This window comes from Salvelinus sp. IW2-2015, linkage group LG25 (genome assembly GCF_002910315.2).
Source record: "Salvelinus sp. IW2-2015 linkage group LG25, ASM291031v2, whole genome shotgun sequence".
In the NCBI taxonomy this organism is placed as follows: Eukaryota; Metazoa; Chordata; class Actinopteri; order Salmoniformes; family Salmonidae; genus Salvelinus; species Salvelinus sp. IW2-2015.
In genome coordinates this window covers 7,765-30,617 of record NC_036865.1, presented here as the reverse complement: position 1 = coordinate 30,617, position 22,853 = coordinate 7,765, and the positions used below count along the sequence as shown (strand labels likewise).

The window sequence follows — 22,853 nt, the reverse complement described above, 5'->3', positions numbered from 1 at the left end:
CTTGAAGTTGACCTGACAGACCCCTGGCTAACCAGACTCCTTGCTCCGGCCAAACACTACACCACACCCACAGAAATTAGTTTCTCCTCCACAAGTCTGGATCGGAGTACCTCCCTGACCCTTCACCGAAAGCGAACACATTCAGGGGCATCCGATTGGTCCAGAAACTGATAGGTTGTACCAGAGCCAGAACACCAAAGTATGTAGCGAATGACAGAGCGGTAGAATAACTTAGTATCTGACAATTTCAATACACAGCTCATGATATTGGATGACATTTTATAGTTAACATTTGTTAAACATTAGATAATCTCAGTAGTTCACCTAATAACATACAAAACTCAAGTTCTATAACTTTTACGATAGAGAGTAACTTGGACATTGGTAGCTAAATGTTGCCATCTAGTGGTTCTGATGTATCATCAACTACTGTACTATTCGTAAAAGGTACTAAAATCACAGTACAACCTGTTCATTAATAGAAATGACCACGATGACTACATGTGCACCTGAACAAAACACCAGCAGGAAACCACTTCATCTTTTGTTTTTTTTCAAACTACATAGAAAAAGCATTATTGATAGTTCTCTTGGTGGAGCCAGGTAGGCCGACCACACACTGTAAATCAAGAGTTCCGACTCATGTGGCCCGGGTGGTTGTGGTGGCAGTGGTGCTGGCTCCACTCATAGCCATCTTCTTCAGCGTTCTGTTCAACTGCATGGTGAATAACACACAGAAGCAGAAATGTATATTAAGTTAATCCAATAGCATGAAGGAGACCAACTTTTCTATTCTCTGATAGAGAAGGTTTACTAAAAAAAATAATAATACAGAAGCAAATGTCTGCAATGTAACAGAAATACTAGGACAAAAGGAAAACGAGGACTGTTGCTACATGGAAATACAGCACTAAAGTCATTTGAAAATGTAGCATTTCTCACCTCCTCAAACTTGTGGATCTGTCTGATGAAGAAGTCTCCATAGCGGCGGGCCACCTTGGTGTCTGCGATGTGGATCATGTCCTGCAGGCACATAACAGACAGGGAATACAGGTTAGTTCAATACATTATTTCCAAAGAGTTAATTCAATAGTTAATTCATTAAACAGTCTCTAAAATGACACGAGCAGGCTTTGTCTCACACACAACAGTGCACGCACCTTGTCGATGTAGAAGTCGACCTCAGAGGCGGACTGAAACTCTCCGTCCAAGGCAGAGATGCCACTGGTCCACACCAGGTTCTTCATCTTGTGTTTGAAGACCAGCAGCTGGATGCGGAATTCCTGCTCTGTCATGTCCAGGAAGCCTGCCAGCTTGGCCACAGGCATGGTGGTGTAGAGCTTCAGGAAACTGGACAGGAGAGAGATGGAGCAGGGAGAGTTTAGAGGGAGGGAACCAAGGAAGCATGTTAGAGAGCAACGCTAGAGAGCTGGGTCGTGTTCAGTAGGGAGAAACGTTTAGAAAACGCCGTGAAACAAGGAGGTGCTGAACTTGAATTTCCAATACAAATTCCCTTCGAGGACATTAAAGCTAATCTTATTTTAACTGTCCAATAAGACACACATTTTAGATTTTCTACAGTGTACCCCACTGACGTCAACCCTAATCAACATCATGGCCCCTAACAGAGATATGAGTGTAGCAGCACATCCGACTCTCACAAAGATAGCGCATTACCTGCGGATGGTAGAGAGCTGGGCCTGTTGCTGCACCTCCTCGGCGAACACCTTGAGCTGCTGCTGGAAGGGCTCCTTGTGGTAGTTGGGGTGCACGTTGTCGTAGTTGGGCACCACCGGGGACAGGAACTTGGGACAGGCGAAGCTGAAGAGCTCCTCAAACACCTGCAGGTCTCTGGGGGGGGGACGCACAGTCATGTCAGTCAGGTCTCAAACACCAACCATGGGCAAATTCAAACTCTAGACCCCAATGTTGTAATAGCTCTACCTTGCCCTCTGATAAGCACGGTGGAAGATTCACCAAATTGCTTAGACCTGTGGTTCCCAACTTTTCTTTTAACCGTGGCACACCCATGGCTGTAAAAAGTTTCGCCGCACACCTGAGAGTTCCTCAAAGCACACCAGTGCACAACGGTTGGGAGCCACTGCCTTAGACCAATCAAATCCTGTCAGATCTCCACGTAGTGTCTAGGGGTTGATTTGGGATTGGGCCTATAACTGTCTCTGTCCCGAGTGTCTTTCTCTCTCGCTCACCCCTTCTGCATGCGAAGCATCTTGTCTCCGTACTTCTCCCGGAGCTGGGTGTGGATGCTCTCGTCGATGCGCATGGGGTACATGGTCAGGGCGATGGCCAGCAGCCCGTGCATCTGCTCGTTCTGCTTGTTGATCTGGAGGAGCAGGAAGAACTCAACCGGTCACCAGGGTCGTGATCATTTAAAACTTCCATCGTGTCCCCTTAGGAACATGACCCAGCTCTAAGCGAGAGATGTCAATGACAAATCAGTCATCTAGCTATCATAGTTATTGCAGGTTAGGCCCACTGACCAATGTTCCCCCAAATTTTGGGGGGCACTAAGCAAATTTAAACTCTTGTGAGGGGAAACTTGTACTTTGTGAGCATTCTGTGCAACTTCCTGCATGCATTTACGTTGAACACTTAGGCTGCATCCACTTCAGGTTGCAGTTTTAGACAGTGGCCAAGTAAGCTACTGAGGCTATTTGAGCTCACTAGCCCTATCAGAGTGACGTACCAGTAAAAGCAATGGATCAAATGCATCCCATAAAATGTTCATATTAAAATAGATATTGATTTCTGTGCGTCTACAGCAGCCTATGGTGTTCAATGTAGGCCTTTTACAGGGTTGTTTCTGGATAAAAAAAGGGGCTTAGGTGGTGGGCTTTGCAGGGGGCGCGGTCGGCCCATCGGCGTGCCTGAATTTCAGCAAACATTTTACAGACTCCCTATCTTGGCAGTGTAGAGAAATTATTCCATTCAAGTAAATTTCCTGCAATTCTATGCATTTTACAATGGCTAATTCTGTGAAATTTTGCTCAAACATAAAATCTATACTGCTAAATGTATTGTTTTTGGAATGTTCAATTCCCCCCGACTAGCACTATTAGAGTGCAAAGTTGTCATCAAGGAAAAGGGTGGCTATTTGAAGAATCTCAAATAAAAAACACAGATTTTTTACACTTTTTTGGTTAKTACATGATTRRATGTGTTATTTAATAGTTTTGATGTCTTCACTATTATTCTACAATGTAGAAAATAGTAAAAATAAAGAAAAACCCTTAAATGACTAGGTGTGTCAACTTGACTGGTACTGTTTATCCATTCTATTTTCTATCTAGTTTTAGTCATTTTAAGTTTACAATGAAAACATAATACAAAATGTTACACTGTTAGGACCATTTAAAAATGGCGGAAAAAATGTTTTATTCCATTGGACATTTTTTTTAAATGTAGGGCTTGAACTTGACTGAACGCTTAAGTCATTGAAAATGGTCTGTTAACACCATGGGCCTAATAGGTGACTGGAAATTGCTTTGTATTGTGTATAACGCACAAAACACTATTATTATAATTATTCAGAGAATCAGATTATATATTTTTTTTTTTTGGGGGGGGGGGCTACCTATTCAAGCCTGTCTCAAAACAAAACACTGCACATTTCAGACAAAAAGAAAGGTCGTTACCTGACTACCTGGCTAAAGATGTACAGGTTGTGTGCTCTTGTTGGAAGCAATCATTGCAAAAAAACAACTAAAAAACAACTTGGCTAATAACTCGTTAACTAACAAACAATATCAACAAATGTGCAGGGAACATCCCTGCGCCGGCTGGCATATCTTCTGCGCTGCAGTCCTGAAGGTGCTGCACACGAAGCTTAGGGGGAGCATTGCCACCAGTGTTTCCCTAGAATTTTTTCCAGCAGCGGTGGCCCTTCCTCTTGACCACAGACAATATTTCACTGTTTTAAAGCTAATATCCTGAAATTCTACACATTTTGCCATTGCTTATGCATTTTTTTTATGCCATCTGAGTAACTCGCTATAACAAAAACAATGGGGGCCCATGCCATGAKATTTCTTACATTTTAGGTTCCCCGACTGTCTAGTTTTTATTTAGGTGATTGTTAGTTCTCAAAGATTATCTTATTAAAAATATATTACGCCATCATCTTTTCTACATACTTTATATCTGGTTTTAGTTGTTTAAGTTTCCACTGAAAACATTTTACCATTCCAATTAATTTTTGTATTTTTAATAATTACATTGTTTTTTGGTATTCGACGGTCARGATTTAACAGCAGCGTTGCGCCGCTACTAAATGCATATAGGGGAAACACTGGCCACTGACCATCTCATATTTGTAGGTGGACCTCTGGAACATGTTCCTGGTCCTCTGGATGTAGAGGAGGATGTTGGCGAACACACGGATGGCGTCCTGGTACCTCCTCATCATTAGGTAGGCAAAGCCCACGTAGTAGTAGGTGGTGATCTGGCACTCGGGCACACGAGAGTACATACTCTGTAAGAGAGATGAAATATAAAGTAAAGGATGGTGACTGGGTTACAAATGAGAGGGAATATGGAATAAGTGTTAAATGGAGTACACAAAGATAAGAGGGGTCTCAACAGTAAAAAGGCACACTGCTTAATTTGTAGGTCTGTAAATATCAGCGGGCATTTYGGGATAGATGTAGAGATAGATACAAGTCTTCAGCAGTAGAGGTCGACCGATTAATCGGCAGGGCCGATTGATTAGGGCCAATATCAAGTTTTCATAACAATCGGTAATCGACATTTTTGGAKTGCGATTACATTGCATTCCATGAGGAAACTGCGTGGCAGGCTGACCACCTGTTACGCGAGTGCAGCAAGGAGCCATGGTAAGTTGCTAGCTAGTATTAAACGTATCTTATAAAACACAATCAATCTTCACATAACCACTAGTTAACTACACATGGTTGATGATATTACTAGGTTAATTAGCTTGTCCTGTGTTGCATATAATCAATGCGGTGCATGTTAATTTATCATCGAATCACAGCCTACTTCGCCAAATGGGGAATGATTTAACAAAAGCCCATTCGCGGAAAAAAAGCACAATCGTTGCACGAATGTACCTAACCATGAACATCAATGCCTTTCATAAAATCAATACACAGAAGTAGATTTTTTAAACCTGCATATTTAAAAGAAATTCATGTTAGCAGGCAATATTAACTAGGGAAATCATGTCACTTCTCTTGCGTTCATTGCACACAGAGTCAGGGTATATGCAACAGTTTGGGCCGCATGGCTCGTTGCGAAGTAATTTGCCAAAATGTTACATAATTATGACATAACATTGAAGGTTGTGCAATGTAACAGCAATATTTAGACTTATGGATGCTACCCGTTCGATAAAATACGGAACGGTTCCGTATTTCACTGAAAGAATAAACGTTTTGTTTTCGAAATGGTAGTTTCCGGATTTGACCATATTAATGACCAAAAGCTCTTATTTCTGTGTTTATGATATTATAATGAATTCTTTGATTTGATATAGCAGTCTGACTGAGTGGTGGTAGGCGCAGCAGGCTCGTCTGCATTCATTCAAACTTTACTGCGTTTGACAGCGGCTCTTAGAAATGCTTGATTCACACGCTGTTTATGACTTCAAGCCTATCAACTCCTGAGATTAGGCTGGCAATACTAAAGTGCCTACTAGAACATCCAATAGTCAAAGGTATATGAAATACAAATGGTATAGAGATAAATAGTCGACGCGTCATAATTCCTATATAATAACTACAAGCTAAAACTTCTTAACTGGGAATATTGAACTGACAGCTTTTTAATTATTACGCACACACACATATACATATATATATACATACACGTGTGTATATACATACACATTAATCAGTATCAACTTTTTTTGGTCCTCCAATAAATCGGCATCGGTGTTCAAAAATCTGAAATCGGTCGACCTCTATTCAGCAGTACTGTATGTYCACAGACAGTCCTACTACAGTGGCAAGTGTACCTTCTTGTTGAGCTCGATGTTCTCCAGGACTTTGATGGCCTGGTAGTAGTCCCCCAACAGAGAGTGCAGCCGCAGCAGCCCCACCAGGCTGAAGTATCCCAGCATCTTATACAGGGAGTGACGGCCATACTCCCCAGCCACACTCTCTGGATCGCCTGCAACACAACACGCAACCTTTAAGAGCTGTCGCAAATGAACCATGCACTTCCTCAACCATTCAGTGTTGACCACTGACAAGAKTCTGAAGGTAATCTGTGGTGTAAGATAATGCTCCGTCTGTATTAATGATATTGTTGTACCGATTTAACAATATATTGATGCAAAATATATCGTTATAACAATATTTCACAACAAATTATATATCGTTATAACGATATGCAACATATGAATACAGATCCAATGCATCTACAGCTGTAGCTCCTTTCTTTACCTCCACTGGTATAGACCTCCAGCTGGCGGTTGATGTTGCTTTTGTCCACCAGCGAGTGGAGTACGTTCAGAACACTATGGACGTTCCAGATCTTGGGGTTGTTCCTAAGGAACTCAATCTCCTCCTCAGACTTCTTGGCTGTCTTGCAGCGATACTGGCTGAATGACTGGAACTGGTTAGGGGAACAAGAGGATACTCGTTTCTTATTCTAATGTAGTCCACGTGCCATAGCACCTTGAAGACCGAGGGGTATCAAATTAATGCCATTATAGTATGAAGAAGAAATTTGGTCTGAAAATCACATTTTGAAGCTGGAAAAACAAAAATGCACAAGCGCCATACCAAACTATGTTCATTTACCTGATAAATTTACCTGCAAAAACAACATTTACCTGATAAATGAACTCATCAATAATGTCCCAGAGCCACTGGTTGGGAAGCTCCAGGGGGGCAGGRCCATCTGCATCTGTATACAACAAAATATATACCTGCTTAATGAGACGTTGAAAAAGTCCAAAAGGCAACATATATATGAAAATATATCAAGGCAACAGATCTTTAGTGCTCAGACTTACTTAGAATGTAGTTGAAGAGGTTGCAGTAATTATAGTAAGACTCAAATCTTTGGTCGAGAGTGGGTCCTCCCTGATGGTCAAAAAATACAAAATGGCATCATTTAAGTAAAAACTCCTCTAAGTACTGACATGATTATCATCTGTGCATTATGACTCCATTGGCTTGAATCCATCCAGGACAGGTGATGTCAGATTTTCATTTTAAAGCCGACAGGGGTTAAACAATGGTTCGGTGGCAGGATGGATAGATACTCACGCTGACTTTGGCGTAGATGTGCCTGTAGTACAACTCCTTATACAGGATCAGGAACACAGCATCTGAATTATTAACAATACAAGATTACCTGCTTTCTTCCCACTTCATTATAGAATTTTTTTTTAGAAGAGCAACAACAAGATCAAAGGCAAACTAGTTTGTGAACCACATGGTTGCCACTCTACAAGCAAAGGGCWKWAAAAAAAAAGAAGAAGCAAAGAACCCCCTAAAAGGACACTAGATATCCTGTTTACAGTTTAAACTCCTACCATTAGGTCCACGTTTCTCTGCCCACCGTTGCAAAAACAACAAATAAAGTCATTCATTCACTCCTGCTGCCATAGCTTTATTGAAACAGATATGTTACTACTGCACTCCACACAACGTAGCAATTTACACTATAATAACTTGCACTTCTCTCACAACTATGTAAAAGTACACTGACACACTCACCGTTTCCGACGAGGGAAGCGATGGCCTCAGCCTCTGGCCAAGGAGACGTCTTGAAGAAGCGGTCAGTCAGTTTGTTCCAGCTGGGGAGAGGGGAGAATGTGTAAGATGAAAAACATGACGCTCAAGTGTTTTAATGTTAAGATATAACTACAGAAAAGTGTGTGAGAGAGTACCTGTTCTCGTAGACATCTTGGATTTCATAAATCTTCTGCTCGATGCTCTCGCTCGACACACGGTTGGCCTGCAGCTCGTACACCTTCTGGTCGATGAGGTCCGAGATGGTCTTGTGGAAGTACTGAAGGAAGTTTTTGATCACCTCGGGGATGACATGGTAGGTCTGCTGCTCYTACTGGCGCTCGTAGGCCAGGTCGGCTTTAGGGTCACCTGCAAGAAGATTGAGGATGGGTGAGGTACTGGCATTCTTGAGGAATAGTTTTGCACTGAAGTGGTAATGGTGGGATAGTGTGCAAAAAGTGTCTACCATAGAAATGTAATCATTGACGTGATTATATTTTTATGGTGTCTACTATTTGGTACAATTAACTGTGACAAATATCGAGATGAAACTACACACTCACCAGTATGAAGATAATCGTCATTTGTGTAGGAATAAGGGTCATACTGTGGAGAGATGGAGAAGTATGTAAATGATGATCAACATGACGTATGGCCTTCCTCTTTAGCTAGCAATCAGTCATCAACAGTCCTAGTTGGTGAAGCCGGTGTCTATCTAAAATAGCTAGCTAGTTATGTAACGTTAATTCATAAACACTACTTCGCACATGAAAGGCAAATTGTGAGTGAGTATCCGAATAAAACGTTATAAAATCAACTGCCTAGCTAGCTAACGWTACCTAGCTAGCGTTACGTTCCAATGTGTCGGACCGCACTATGATCACTAGATAAACAGTTGAAAATAAAATAGGCAGTTAGCTAGCTACGTACTTCTTCGGTTTCTTCGGTTGGGTACGACATGATGTTAGGATATGTTCAATCTCATACAAAACAGCTGCTACATAGAAATGTGCGCTTAACAAAACCGCGCTGGAAAGGAACCGGAAATCGATTTGTAGCTCGAGCAAATAYTAGACAGTCACGCTTCGAACACACCAACAGTTCYACGCAAATASTATGCAGCGTCATCTGGATATGTATTTAACAAAAATMCACCTTCTGCTGCTATTTCTGTCAAGCCATAAACYCATACAGTTTGACGCATACGTTCGTATGCAAATCCAACGTATGCACCACACCGAACGCACWGCAACTGCCTCTGCAACGCAATGCTGCAAAGCAAACGCAGCGTTTCATTGGAAACGAATGTATTTCTGGTGTCCCAAAACGCTAACGCTTCGAACACACCGACTGCGTGTTTCGTTTCGATACACCAGAAGTACATCTGTCTCTTATACACATCTAGATGTGTATAAGAGACAGCTACTAAACTGACCTGGCAATCCTACTATCGTGGACACTTGTCTCCAAGCAGCATTTTGTGTGTTTATGTCCCTGTAGCTGTCAGCAGTTGTGTCAAAAAGACACGGTTTTGAGGATACTGCGAAAATGATTCTCTCCTCCATGTGTCCAACCGCATGCGACCATTTGCAAAAGGTACCTGCATCAGTATAGTTGCCTAGCTGCGCAAAATGTTATGCAGCAGTGATGCAATGACGCAGTCGGTGTGTTCGAAGCGTAAGTGCTGTTGCTGTGTTCGTAGCGTCAGTGCTAGGTGAGTTTATCAGCGGTTGGCATTCAACGTTATGGTACATTAACGCCACCTACTGTACTGGAGTGTGGGCCAGAGACAGGGAGAAAATCCTACCTGATAACAATGTATTTGAGACGATATCTAATGAAGTTCTACTCYATAGACTCTTTAAATGAATTTCCTGTATCCCTTCTTCCTCATACTAGATCTCAGCCTCTCTCTTCCCTCTGATACTGTCCACACTGTAGCAATACATGCACCACGGTCTCTGTTTCCTGGCAATAGTCACACTTTCCTMTTGGATGCTTTCCTGTCACATTTCATGTTTTGTTCAACCGACTGTGTCCACCCTTAATCTTGTAAAAATAGCATCCTCTCTTCTGTCCCTTCCTGKCGTGACTTTCCTCTGTACTTAAAATAAATGCCTGCCCTTTGTATRTCTATTGCACTGCTCCTGCCATTGTAGCAGTGTGATGTTGTTCCCCTAGATTATGCACCAAATTGCACACAAGGACCAATTCAAATAGGCCAGGTCAAGAGGGGATGTTAATAATTTGATAATAATAATAATAATTCAGTGTATTTTTTTATTTAATTACAGCTGCATAGCTAATGTTTTTATTTGGTGTACAAACACTTTTTCATATCAATATTGTACATACATGTGATTGTAAAAGTTTTGTATATTTTGGTTTGGCCCATCGCGGGTTATCTGTATTTCCGTACCCCCTTATTGTTCCCTTTTGTCTGATCTCCGGCTAGCAAGGTATGTTGTCCTTGGCTCCGAAATTGTTTAATATAAAACCGTCATAATGTTACACAATGTACTGTTATGCAACCATAAGTTTGTTACAATGTGGATAATATAAAGATTTATGTTAACAAGTTTCACAAAGCTCGCTAACTAGGGTATCTATTGTAACTTGTGAGTACTTGGGACAGTGTTTGAGTGAGTGTCCATGTGCTCGCGCAGGTGCCTGAGAGCTAGGACTGGACCAAGGGTTAACATAATGTGTGTTGTCTCTTCGTGTGCAGGTATGTCTTTTATTTTGTCCGAATTACGTTCTGTATCATTTTACTTGCATTGTATGGTGTGCTGTTGTGCATCGAATGTGTGCACGCAGCACCTGTTATTTCCTTTTGGCGCTCTTTTGCCTGACCTTCGGCTAGCAAGGTGCCTGAGAGCTGTGACTGCGCCAAGGGTTAACATAATGTGTGTTGTCTCTTCGTGTGCAGGGCAAATAAAAATAATTCAACTAGCAGACCTTCAGTTCTGGCAGCGTCCTAATTAAAAGTACACAACGCAGAACGAACCACGCTACACCATCTCTGCTCCGTCATAGTCCATTTCAGGTTTTTTGACTCTGCCTTGCTCATTGAAACTACAACATCAACATCCCCACTACMAAGTGCTTGTTTAGCCAGTACATCAACTGCCTCGTTCCCCTCCACCAACACATGGGCTGGGACCCAAGTAAATATCATCTGTATACTCATCTGTCTAATCTTGCCATCGGTTTGTAGTACCTCAAAGCAGGTCTTGTCTGCTACGTGAGCTAAAGTACTGCAGACTCATCAACACTGCACATTAATCAGAGCAAATAACTAACTACTCTGTRTGGCTTGACTTCCTCCACCCACTGCAAGGCCAACAGTAAAGCTACGCCTTATATACAGCCAGATGATCTGTAATGCATTTCCTGACTGCCACCCCACATTTCTCCACTACAAATGCTGACCCAGTACCTCCTGTCATTGGATCTTTTGAACCATCTGTGTAAATGGCCACAAAATCCTGATGCACAGTATCCAGACGTCTATTAAACAAATCAAATGGATCAACACCCTCCCTATCTTTCTCTAGTCTCTACAACACTTCTAGATCAACTACTGGAGGCGGGAGTAGCCATTGTGGATTTACAGGAATAGCTACCGTTCGACTAAACTCCCTTACATACAGTCCCATCTCCTTTGACTGGGTATTACCCACCCAAACAAAGCTTGTGTTCTYTCCTCGCTCATGTTCCCAGCATGCCTGTAAAATCCCTTTCACAGAATGAGATACCACATGTCCCTGTAGGTTGAKTCAATAATTCATTGCCAGCTACTGTCTCCTAATCTGCGATGGCATATCCCCCATATCCACCTGTAGATCCGAAACGAACCACTACATATTCTGAGTCCTTGCCCCTGTATGACATCTAGCCTTTCCAATGAGGTCCGGGCTMCTGAACTATACACTATACTGCCATGAATCAGAGGACCATCACATACATGGTCCTCAGTGAGGAACGCCCAGCCCCCCACTCCTTCCCCGTCAGACAGCACATCACATTTAGCGCCTTCTTACACATTCCCACCACTCTTTCAATGTGTTCTGCCCAGGTGAGTCTAGTGTCAAAGTATACCCCAAGGAACCTGAAGGACCCTACCCTCTRCAAGTTTCTTCCATATAACCTCAKGCATACCTCATCTCCCACCTTCCTCCTGGTAAAGAACACTGTCTGTGTTCTCTACAGAGAACCWTAATCCCCACATTAATGCCCACCGCTCTACCTCATCAATTGCTTCCTGTACCTTCCTAACTATATATGGCACATTTCTTCCCCTCTTCCATAAGGCCCCATCATCTACAAATAATGACCTTCCAATATCCGGCCGTACCTGAGAGTAAACATCATTGATCATGATTGAGATCAACAGAGGACTAATCACGCTCCCCTGCGGTGTACCATTATCCAGGTAGCTGCCTGAGGGTCTTCCCTACCCTCACCTGGATAGACCTTCCAAACAGGAAATCCTTTATCCAGTTGTACGTTCTTCCTCCTACCCCCATCATTTCAAGCTTGATTAACAACCCCTCCATCCACATCATACGTCTTCTCCACATAACAAAAGACAGCTACATCAGACTCCTTGTTCACCTGAGCCTTCCTGACCTCTGCTTCTAAGCAGAGCACTGGGTCCATAGTTCCCCTAACCTTCCTGAACCCACTCTGATGTGGCAATACCAGCCCCCTGCTCTCCAGGAAGTAAGTTAGCCTCTCCGTAATAATACGTTCAAGAATCTTATATACATGTGATGTTAAAGCTATTGGGTKCTTCCCTGGCTTCCAGATTGGTACCACTACTGCCTCCTTCCAGCTGCCTGGTAGTTTCCCCTCCTCCCACCCTCTGTTGTACAACACCAATACCTTATCCAGTGCCTCGTGACTAAGATGTGCCAACATAACATGCACACCTCATCTTTACCAGGTGAAGTTAACCCAGCCTTACCTATTGCCCTTTTCATCTCTGCCATGACAAATAGTGCATTTAATGCATCATTTACAGTACATCATCCCTACTATCCAGCACTCCAGGGTGTCCCTCTCTCATTCTCTCTCTCCCCCTCTGCCCCTCGTCTGACAAATTTGCAGACCTATGCACTTGGACAAACGCTTTAGCCATCATCGCTGCCTTCTCATCTGTTACTGCCACACCTTGTCAACACTGGATAAAATCCCACTCCCTTCTGACCCCACTCATCCTCTTAATCATCCCCCACACTTCTCCCACGGGTGTCGCCCTTCCAATTGTATCACAGAACCGTCGCCAACATGACCTCTTTGCCTGAAGGATAGTTCTCCTCACCAGGGCCTGGGCCTGCTTATACTGAATCAGATGTTTAAAGTTATGCYTACTTTTCAATACTCTAAATGCCCTGTTCRTACTCCTCACCARTGCCCCACACTCCTCCATCCACCTTGGGACTGCTTTCCTCCTCCTCCGTGAACTCTTAGGTATAGCCTCAGTAGCTGCCCCCACTAAAGCTGTTCTCACCCAGTTATTCATACTATCCTCATCCCCGCTTTTATTTACCGCCATCACCTGCTCACTCAGCTCCTGAAACTGATCCCACTTTGCCCTTCCAAACACCCACCTGCCTGCTCCATCCACTGAACCCTCCTTCTCCCTCCGGCCTACTATCCGGTGTCCTTGGAATATTGGGATATCCCCACCCGAAACTTTAACCATTACCTTAACCATTTTAAATGTCAACTTCAGTGGGGTGGGCACATCCCAAGAATCCCGGATAGCACAGACCAATAYTAGACAGCAGAATGCTGGGATTGTGACGGAATGAAATGAGCATCAGATGAGCTGGAATCGATTGATCATATTAAAGTATTAAGATGATTGATTACAATAACAACTCCCCAAAGAACTATGCACATTGCAAGTGAATTATGTTAAATAGTGTGTCACGCTGTATAATGATAGGAGATAGGCGCAGGACTACGTAATCACAGGTTTTATTTCTCCACCCAAKATAAAGTACGTCATGAAAACGTCAGGGGTCAAAGCACAAAACAAACACGTATATATATAACACAGGGATGTAACCCACACAAAAGAGCGAGGTGTAAACCTCTAAATAATACATGGGACCAGACCTGTAATAACAAGTGCACAATAACACGTAGCACAAAAGCATATACAACAGAGCACAGGTACTCACAAGACCAACGGACATGGGACAATAATCAACAAGGGCAATGTGGAACAGAGGGGCACATATATACACATACTATTCAGGGGAAATGGGAACCAAGTGTACTTAATGAGACAGAACGGTCCGGGTTGGTGGTATGAATCCAGTTTAGTGACGCCTAGAAGGTCGGTGACGTAGACCTCCGGAGCAGGTGAACGGAATGAGCAGCAGTAGCGGGGATCCGTGACATAGTGGCTGATAGAAATATTTTCAAATGCAATAGTTCAGTGTTTTTATATGACATTACAATACCTTTTTTCGGATACTTGTAGATTATTTTTAGACATTTTTTGGAAGTACGTAGCTGGTGTGACTGAAGTACAGTGCCTTGCAAAAGTATTCATCCCCCTTGGTGTTTTTCCTATTTTGTTGCATTACGACCTGTAATTTAAATTGATTTTTATTTGGATTTTATGTAATGGACAGAAAAAAAATTGTCCAAATTATTGAAGTGACATGGAAAAAAATTACTGTTTTCAAAAATATCTATATAAATAAAAAACGGAAAAGTGGTGCGTGCATATGTGTTTGCTATGAAGTCCCTAAAAAAGATCTGGTGTAACCAATTACCTTCAGAAGACACATAATTAGTTTGATTGCACACAGGTGGACTTTATTTAAGTGTCACATGATCTAAGTATATATACACCTGTTATGAATGGCCCCAGAGTCTTCAACACCACTATGCAAGGGGCACCACCAAGCAAGCGGCACCATAGAGCACTCCAAARAGGTCAGGGAAAAAGTTCTGGAGAAGTACAGATCAGGGTTGAGTTATAAAACAATATTAGAAACTTTGAACATCCCACGGGGCACCATTAAATCCATTATTAAAAAATGGAAAGAATATGGCACCACAACAAACCTGCCAAGAGAGGGCTGCCCACCAAAACACACAGACCAGACAAGGAGGGCATTAATCAGAGAGGCAACAAAGAGACAAAAGCTCCACAGCAGAGATTGGAGTATCTGTCCATAGGACCACTTTAAGCTGTACACTCCACAGAGCTGGCATTTAACGAAGAGTGGCAAGAAAAAAGCCATGCTTAAAGAAAAAATAAGAAAACACATTTGGTGTTCGCCAAAAGGCATTTGGGAGACATATGGGAGACATTTCCAAACATTTGGAAGAAGGTATTCTGGTCAGATGACACTAAAATGTAGCTTTTTGGCCATAAAGGAAAACTTTATGTCTGGTGCAAACCCAACACCTCTCATCACCCTGAGAACACCATCCCCACAGGGAAGCATGGTGGTGGCAGCACCATGCTGTGAGGATGATTTTCATCGGCAGGGCTGGGAAACTGGTCAGAATTGAAGGGATGATGGATGGCGCTAGATACAGGGAAATTCTTGAGGGAAACCTGTTTCAGTCTTCCAGAGATTTGAGACTAGGACAGAGGTTCACCTTCCAGCAAGACAATGACCCTAGCAAGACAATGACCCCCCAATGACCCTGCTAAACAACACTCGAGTGGTTAAAGTAGAAACATTTAAATGTCTTGGAATGGCCTAGTCAAAGCCCAGACCTCAATCCAATTGAGAATCTGTGGTATGACTTAAAGATTGCTGTACACCAGTGGAACCCATCCAACTTGAAGGAGCTGAAGCAGTTTAGCCTTGAAGAATGGGCAAAAATCCCAGTGGCTCGACGTGCCAAGCTTATAGAGACATACCCCAAGAGACTTGCAGCTGTAATTGCAGCAAAAGGTGGCTCTGTTTTCAGTTTGTCTTATTTTTTGCATCTTCAAAGATGAAAGGCATGTTGTGTAAATCAAATGATACAAAACCCCCKAAAACATTTTATTCCAGGTTGTAAGGCAACAAAATAGMGAAAATGCCAAGGGGGGTAAATACTTTCGCAAGCCACTGTAAATGATGATAGTTGCTGTTACGTCCGTCGTTCGAATGAGACCACGGTGCAGCGTGGTAGACGTACATTTTCTTTAATATTAAATGTTCCACCAAAAAACAACTCAACGAACGTAAAGCTAGGAGTACAATACATGCAACACAAAAAAGACAGATCCCACAAACTACAGGTGGAAAAAGGCTGCCTAAGTATGATCCCCAATCAGAGACAACAATAGACAGCTGCCTCTGATTAGGAACCATATCCGGCTATCAAAGAAATAGAAAACATAGATTGCCACCCTAGTCACGCCTGACCTAACCAAATAGAGAATTAAAGGATCTCTAAGTCAGAGCGTGACACTATCACAGGAAAATATATATATATTTTTAAATGCTCCGCAATTTAGAATATTAGGGGTAGGCTATGCCTACAGCAAAAAAACAAAAAGAAAGAATCGGTATGGGTCTATCCATACACCAAACAGTTAACAGATAAATACTTTTTATTCAGGAGAATCGCATTACTTTTCCACAACTTATATTTGTTCCCAATTAGGCTAAATGTAATCCTATGAACAAGCTTTTAATGTTTTCCTATTCATTTGCGTAGGCTAACCATTGCGATTAATGATATTTACTATCATCTGCTTTTTATGAATAAACAGGCATCGGGGTAAAACAAAAAACATATAGGTTTGAGTTTGCCAAGAGTGTGCAAAGCTGTCATCAAGGCAAATGGTGGCTACTTTGAAGAATCTCAAATAGAAAATATATTTTCATTTCTTTAACACTTTTGGTTACTACATGATTCCATATGTGTTATTTCATAGTTTGATGTCCACTATTATTCTAGAAAATAGTACAGATTAAGAAAAATCCTGGAATGAGTAGGTGTGTCCAAACTTTTGACTGGTACTGTATCTATTGTAGGTCCTGGGATACAACAATGAATCATGTTGAAGTAACAGTCTTACAATTTACAATAATGAAGATCTTGTGAAACAGCTGTGAAAACCAACCTGGCAAAATGTAAGATTTAAATATATAATCTTTGATATTTTTGGTACAGGTGTGTCAATTGACTTTCACCGATGTTCTGTACACTCACATGGTATTCATAGCCTGAAATACTGAATTKTGGTGGGTGGAATCGAGAGGAAGTGGGTGGGAGGTTCTGCTTGTCACTTGTTCTCAACAGGCAGTCAGTCTCTGAAAGGCGACTCAAAGAGGGAGACAGTGAAGTCCAGGCACTGCTGCTCTGTTTGTTCTGAGTGTTTGCAATGCTAGTGATTCTGAGTGGCGCAGCGGTCTAAGGCAATGCATCTCAGTGCTAGAGGCGTCACTACAGACACCGTGGTTTGAGGCTGTATCACAACTGGCCGTGATTGGGAGTCCCATAGGGTGGCGCACAATTGGCCCATCATTMTCCGGGTTTGGCCGGTGTAGGCCGTCATTGTAAATAAGAATTTGTTCTTAACTGACTTGCCTAGTTAAATAAAGGTTAAATAAAAAAATTACAAAATAAAAAGTGTTTTTATGTCTCCAGTATGATAGAGCAAGAAAACTTTATTGGCAGATAATGACAACATGATAATAACAGTAGCTGTAGATGATGTAACAAAAAGTTGGAGGGTGGTTGGTAATGGAAGACATCAGGTGGATCCATTTCTGGYTGTTAGCAGAACCCCTATATCCTGGGGAACAAGAGCAGAGTAAAGGGAACAGGGTAGGAGACAGAGATGTAAACAAGCAAACACAGGTTACAGGTTGATCAGGTAAAAATACAGTTATTGAATGATTTAATGTAAATGTTTGATTAGACATGCAATATTGTTAATGGCAGACAGAAAATAAAGTAATTTTTTATGTTAGTGGGGTGGATGAGGGAGGTAAGGGGATGGTCCCTGGAAAATATGAGACAGGTGAGTTGTGAGAGAAACTCTGGGGTGGTGTCATAACCACTTGAGTCATATACCTTAACAGTACCTATCTGGCAGCGGAGGTTACTTAATYTGACCCAGTAGTTAGCCTTGAGATTGACTATCTGGAGAAACCCCCGTGCCATTGTTGGTACTGCTGACAGCATGGTGATGCTGCCCATCACGAGGTGGCAAATGCAAATAGTTATCATCTGAGATTTTTATATTCACCTTAAAGGATGGTGAGCCCAGCTAGGAGTGAAAGAGCAGCAAGGTTTCCCAGGTCTCAACTTCCTTTCGTCCTTCTTCCAAACCAAGTCAGTTGGCCGGATGTCGAAGCTCTTGGTCCCTTTCTTGATTCTCCTCCGGTAGTTCTCCTTCTGTTTCTTTTGCGCCTTGTCCATGTTCAGTCTCACCTTGATTGATAACAGAAATAAATGCAATTTATATTTCATATTATTACTAAATCATCTCTTACCTATCTCTTGGAGGGCCAGAAAATAAAAAAACAGCGGACAATAATTTTTACCTGGTCAAAAKAAACTCCACATGCTTCTCAGCCTGTCCCTGAAAGTGGTCCTTGAAGGCATTCTGATCTGGTTCAACATTTTCCACAACATCAGGTGGAGTTTCAGTGATTTGAAAGTATGTCATACAAAAATAGCAATAGACAAACAACAACACTAAGCCAATCACAAATTTGAAATACCACAGTATATCCAATAATTGTATGTACAATTGCATTGTTTACCTCAGTCAACAGCTGCTGCTCCCGTCCATACAGCAGGCGATAGGGTGAGTACGCTGGAGGCCTGGATGCCGCTGATGTGTGCAAAGAGAATGACCTTCAGGTTGTCCTCCCACCATTCCAGGAACCCGTCAAGGGACTTGCCCATGGCAGTCTTGAGGGTGTGGTTGGTCCATTCATCCAAACCTGGAGGAGGGGGTAGAAAAGGGACATCTATTGACAATGGAAGATAATGAAATGTCTGATTATGTACCATAGTAGAAAATAAAACAATTGTTAAAAAAATAAAACAAACCGTTGGTGACAGAATATAACCTATAAGATCCGTACCTATAAGATCCGACCTCGGTCACTCAAGATGACCTCAGGAGAACCACAGAAATAATCAGTCGCAGTCAGACACCAGCTGTTGCCATTCCTGGATTTCGCGAGGTCCACCCCTAACATATAAAGTGTTGGAGAGAAGATTACTTCATTCAGTATGCAGATTTTCATATTTGTAATTATAATGACACACAATCTATAACATTGAACTCTGCTGTGGTCAAATGAAGCAACCATTACAAAACAACTTATCAGGGCAAAATTTGAATTGTGACACTTGCCGATCGTGTGTCATTGTGAAACAACTGATGGGTTTCAACTCCTGCGACACAGTCTTCACCCTCTCAAACTTCTGTCAGGCTAGACAGGTACTGACCTTTAAGAACAAGCTGACAAATTGAAACACTGTGTGRTCTCTGATATGACATTCAATGAAATCATAATCATTACAGATATAATAGAATGTGAACGATAAACAAAAGGTTATTTCACTTGCCCAGCTGTCCACATCCTTGACAATCTCATGCGTATGTTGATTGACAATCTCAGAAGCGTATGTTGATTTTGGCAATCATGCGCTTCACTCCGAAATGSCCAACATGCATCTCGGTCAGCATGMCCTCCTTCTCGCAGTAAAACTCACCCTCCTATGTGGCTTGCCAACCTTCCCCCATAGGTACTGTACATGTGATTGTCTAACAAGTTTGAAGACAAGAGTTGTTGAAATACTCAAATCTAAGTAATTTTGTACGATTGTCTTTCTCTGTATCTCTCTCTCCCCATATCTCTCTGTCTTTCACTCTCTTCCCACCTCTCTCTTTCACTTTCATCCTTTCTTTCCTCCTCCCCCCTCTCTCTGTCTTGTGTGTCTGTCCAGCAAAGACAACTAGTTAAGGGCAGTTGGAATGACCATAATTGCTTAGACCTATTCATAAACCTCAATATGACAGACATATAACTAAATGTATAACTAGCAGCATCTAGATGACCAACTACCTAGATGGAAAATGGTTGTTGAAAAATGGTTGTTCATAGCTAAATCCTTCCAGTTATGTAATAGAAGTTAACATTCCCCTGAATAGTGAATTTCTGCACCTTAKGAATGTTGCGKCTCTTGTCGAGATCAGTGGTGCCTTCATAGTACTTCGACTGGTTGGAAAGATAAAACAACATCTCCTTGAGGGATCCCATTGAAGTGCAAGCTACATACAAACAGAAAGTTAACGTTAGCTAGCTAACGTTAGCTAAACAAAACTGTTTGGCTAGCTAGCTAGCTGACTAGGCAGGCTGATGTAAGTAAATAAGAAACTTTACAGTAGCTAGCAATTTCAATCTAAAAACAGCTTAAATGATTTATTCCTATTTAACAATATTTTGTTATATAAAGGTAAAGGGGAAAAAACGTGTCTTCTTTGATACTATGGCGGTCTGCAAACAAATGCCACAGGCGCATGCCGCTACCCACTGCCKTGGATGTATATCAACCCAAATAATTAACAAAATACAAATAAACAAAAACAAAACCCAACGTACTGCTTCATTCAGATTCAACTGCCAACGCCTATCCCTACAGGCTCTGGGGCTTGAAAAGCAAAAGCATCTTCGGACAGTATTCTTTGCAATGTTTCGTTAGTGAAGTCCTGGAAACCCCCCCAAATTTRTTTGCTGGGGGACACTATTTGGCATGACAGGCCCTTTGTTTTTTCCTTTGTTTTCCATAAATGACTACTGTAGTGGAATGATGAGACGGTGATAATACTTCTGACTGGCTGGCGTTCCCATGGAAGTCCTGGGGTCACTGACGCCAGYAGAGGTGTGAAGACAGATGAAAACATGAATCAACAAAATTAATTTTACTGTATGAATTACATTGTCACGTTTGGATTGATCAAGAGTTCGTACAGAGCTATGAATTTTGATATATTTTATTGTAGTGTAAGTGCTATGGATTTATTGTTACAGGGAGTGTTATTTTGTTTGTCGGGAAGCGGTTAGTTCAAAGAGGGAGCGACACAAGGATGCGCTCCTATCATTTACATTGAGTTGATTAGATTCAAATATGGCTGTGTTTTCCTGTCTTTTGTTTTAACTAGCAAATTGCAAAGAAATGCTATTTCAGTTTGGGCTTGAGTTTCTGCTTGACCTTGCTACCAAGCTCCTGTGTGTCTCAGACACACATCGTGTTTTCTCTCAGAGATTATTCTGAACTGAAAACAAATGTTACCACATTGTTTTAGCCTATTGGTGATAGTCATATACTCTGTGATATTCTGTAATGTATAATGTATTTCATGTACACTACACTGTAATTGTTTGAGTGTCAATTCTTTCATCCTATTAGTTAAATAGAGTAACTGAATTCCTCGTTTTACAGAGTAAATCTTTGATTGATTAAATGCTTATAATTTAGCATGTCTATTGGTAGTTGTTATGTACACTATACACATACTGTAGCATCTTCTTGGGTACCACCTTGACATCTCTGATCTGCTTGCCTCAATTAATTAATGCTAGAACACTGGTTGCCAGGATTAGGTTGTTGTATCTAGTTCTTAATAATTGCATAACGGTGCAAGTTAGAAATGTTCATTATAGTCATACTGAGTCGTTGATGCAATGATTTGCTATCTTGCTAGATCCTCCAGAGACGCACAGGGCCTGTTGCATATTTTTTTTACCGAAAACTACGAAACCACCACTTCAATATAGGCAAACACTCAGAAAAAAAGGTGCTATCTACAACCTAAAAGGATTTTTGGTTCCTAGAAGCCTTTTTGGTTCCAGGTAGAACCCCTTCTGTGCCTAGGTAGAACCCTTTTGGTCTCCATTCCACAGAGGGTTCTACATGGAACCAAAACTACTTCTACCTGGATCCAAAAAGGGTTCTCCTTTGGTGACAGGCAAAGCCTATGAAGTTTATACCATTTTCATTTTGTACTCAAGCATCTGCCTGGTATTCAAGATAACACGCAACATAGGCAGCGGGGTAGCCTAGTGGTTAGAGTTGGGCAAGTTCAAATCCCCGAGCTGACAAGGTACAAATCTGTCGTTCAGCCTCTGAACAAGGCAGTTAACCCACTGTTCCTAGGCCATCATTYAAAATAAGAATTTGTTCTTAACTGACTTGCCTAGTTAAATAAAGGTAAAATAAAAATAGCACCACCACCTTTGAAGGTTTTCATCAACCTCTGCTAGGACTTAAATAGCAGTGTTCCAAGAACCTGCACCAGGGGCGACTGTAGTATCAACCAATCAGACAAAAATAAAAGGATAACCGGGACTCATTTTAGATCCCGAGAGGTCCTTATTTTCATAATGTATGCTCAAACTCTCATCACTCTCCTTTGCCATCTTCTCATGTCTTTTCTTAGAATTCCATCCACACACACACACACACACCACACACACAACACACACACACACACACACACACACACACACACACACACACACACACACACACACACACACACACACACACACACACACACACACACACACACACACACACACACACACACACACACACACACACACACACTGCACACACACACACACACACACACACACACACACACACACACACACACACCACACACACACACAACGACACACCACAACACACACACACAAACTGAAGTGAGTCTAGGGTGGCAGGTAAGGTGGAAGTTTTATGATCCTTGACTAGTCTCTCAAAGCACTTCATGATGACAGAAGTGAGTGTTACGGGGCGATAGTCATTTAGTTCAATTATCTTGGCCTTCTTTTGCACAGGAACAATGGTGGCCATCTTGAAGCATGTGGGGACTGCAGACTGGGTTAGGGAGAGATTGAATATTTCCTTAAACACACCAGCCAGCTGGTCTGCGCGTGCTCTGAGGACGTGGCTAGGGATGCCGTCTTGGCCAGCAGCCTTGGGAGGGTTACCAAGTTTAAATGTCTTACACACGTCGGCCACGGAGAAGGAGAGGGGAGGCCCTTAGTCCTTGGTAGCAGGTCGCGTTGGTGGCACTGTATTATCCTCATAGCGGGCAAAGAAGGTGTTTAGTTTGTCTGG

At 42.0% G+C, this 22,853-nt stretch overlaps 1 protein-coding gene across 1 annotated transcript; it reads right to left on the bottom strand.

Annotated features, from left to right (window-relative positions):
- Nucleotides 1–262: 262 nt before the first annotated feature.
- On the bottom strand, nucleotides 263–8,932 carry eif3s6ip (eukaryotic translation initiation factor 3, subunit 6 interacting protein). Its single transcript, XM_023970081.2, is given in 15 exon segments — nucleotides 263–715; nucleotides 943–1,023; nucleotides 1,161–1,350; nucleotides 1,678–1,851; nucleotides 2,211–2,344; nucleotides 4,322–4,492; nucleotides 5,996–6,150; nucleotides 6,426–6,597; nucleotides 6,818–6,891; nucleotides 7,001–7,070; nucleotides 7,257–7,318; nucleotides 7,710–7,789; nucleotides 7,883–8,093; nucleotides 8,288–8,330; nucleotides 8,655–8,932. Coding segments are annotated over 15 exon segments (1,722 nt in total). The 5' UTR covers nucleotides 8,685–8,932; the 3' UTR covers nucleotides 263–640.
- Nucleotides 8,933–22,853: the final 13,921 nt, after the last annotated feature.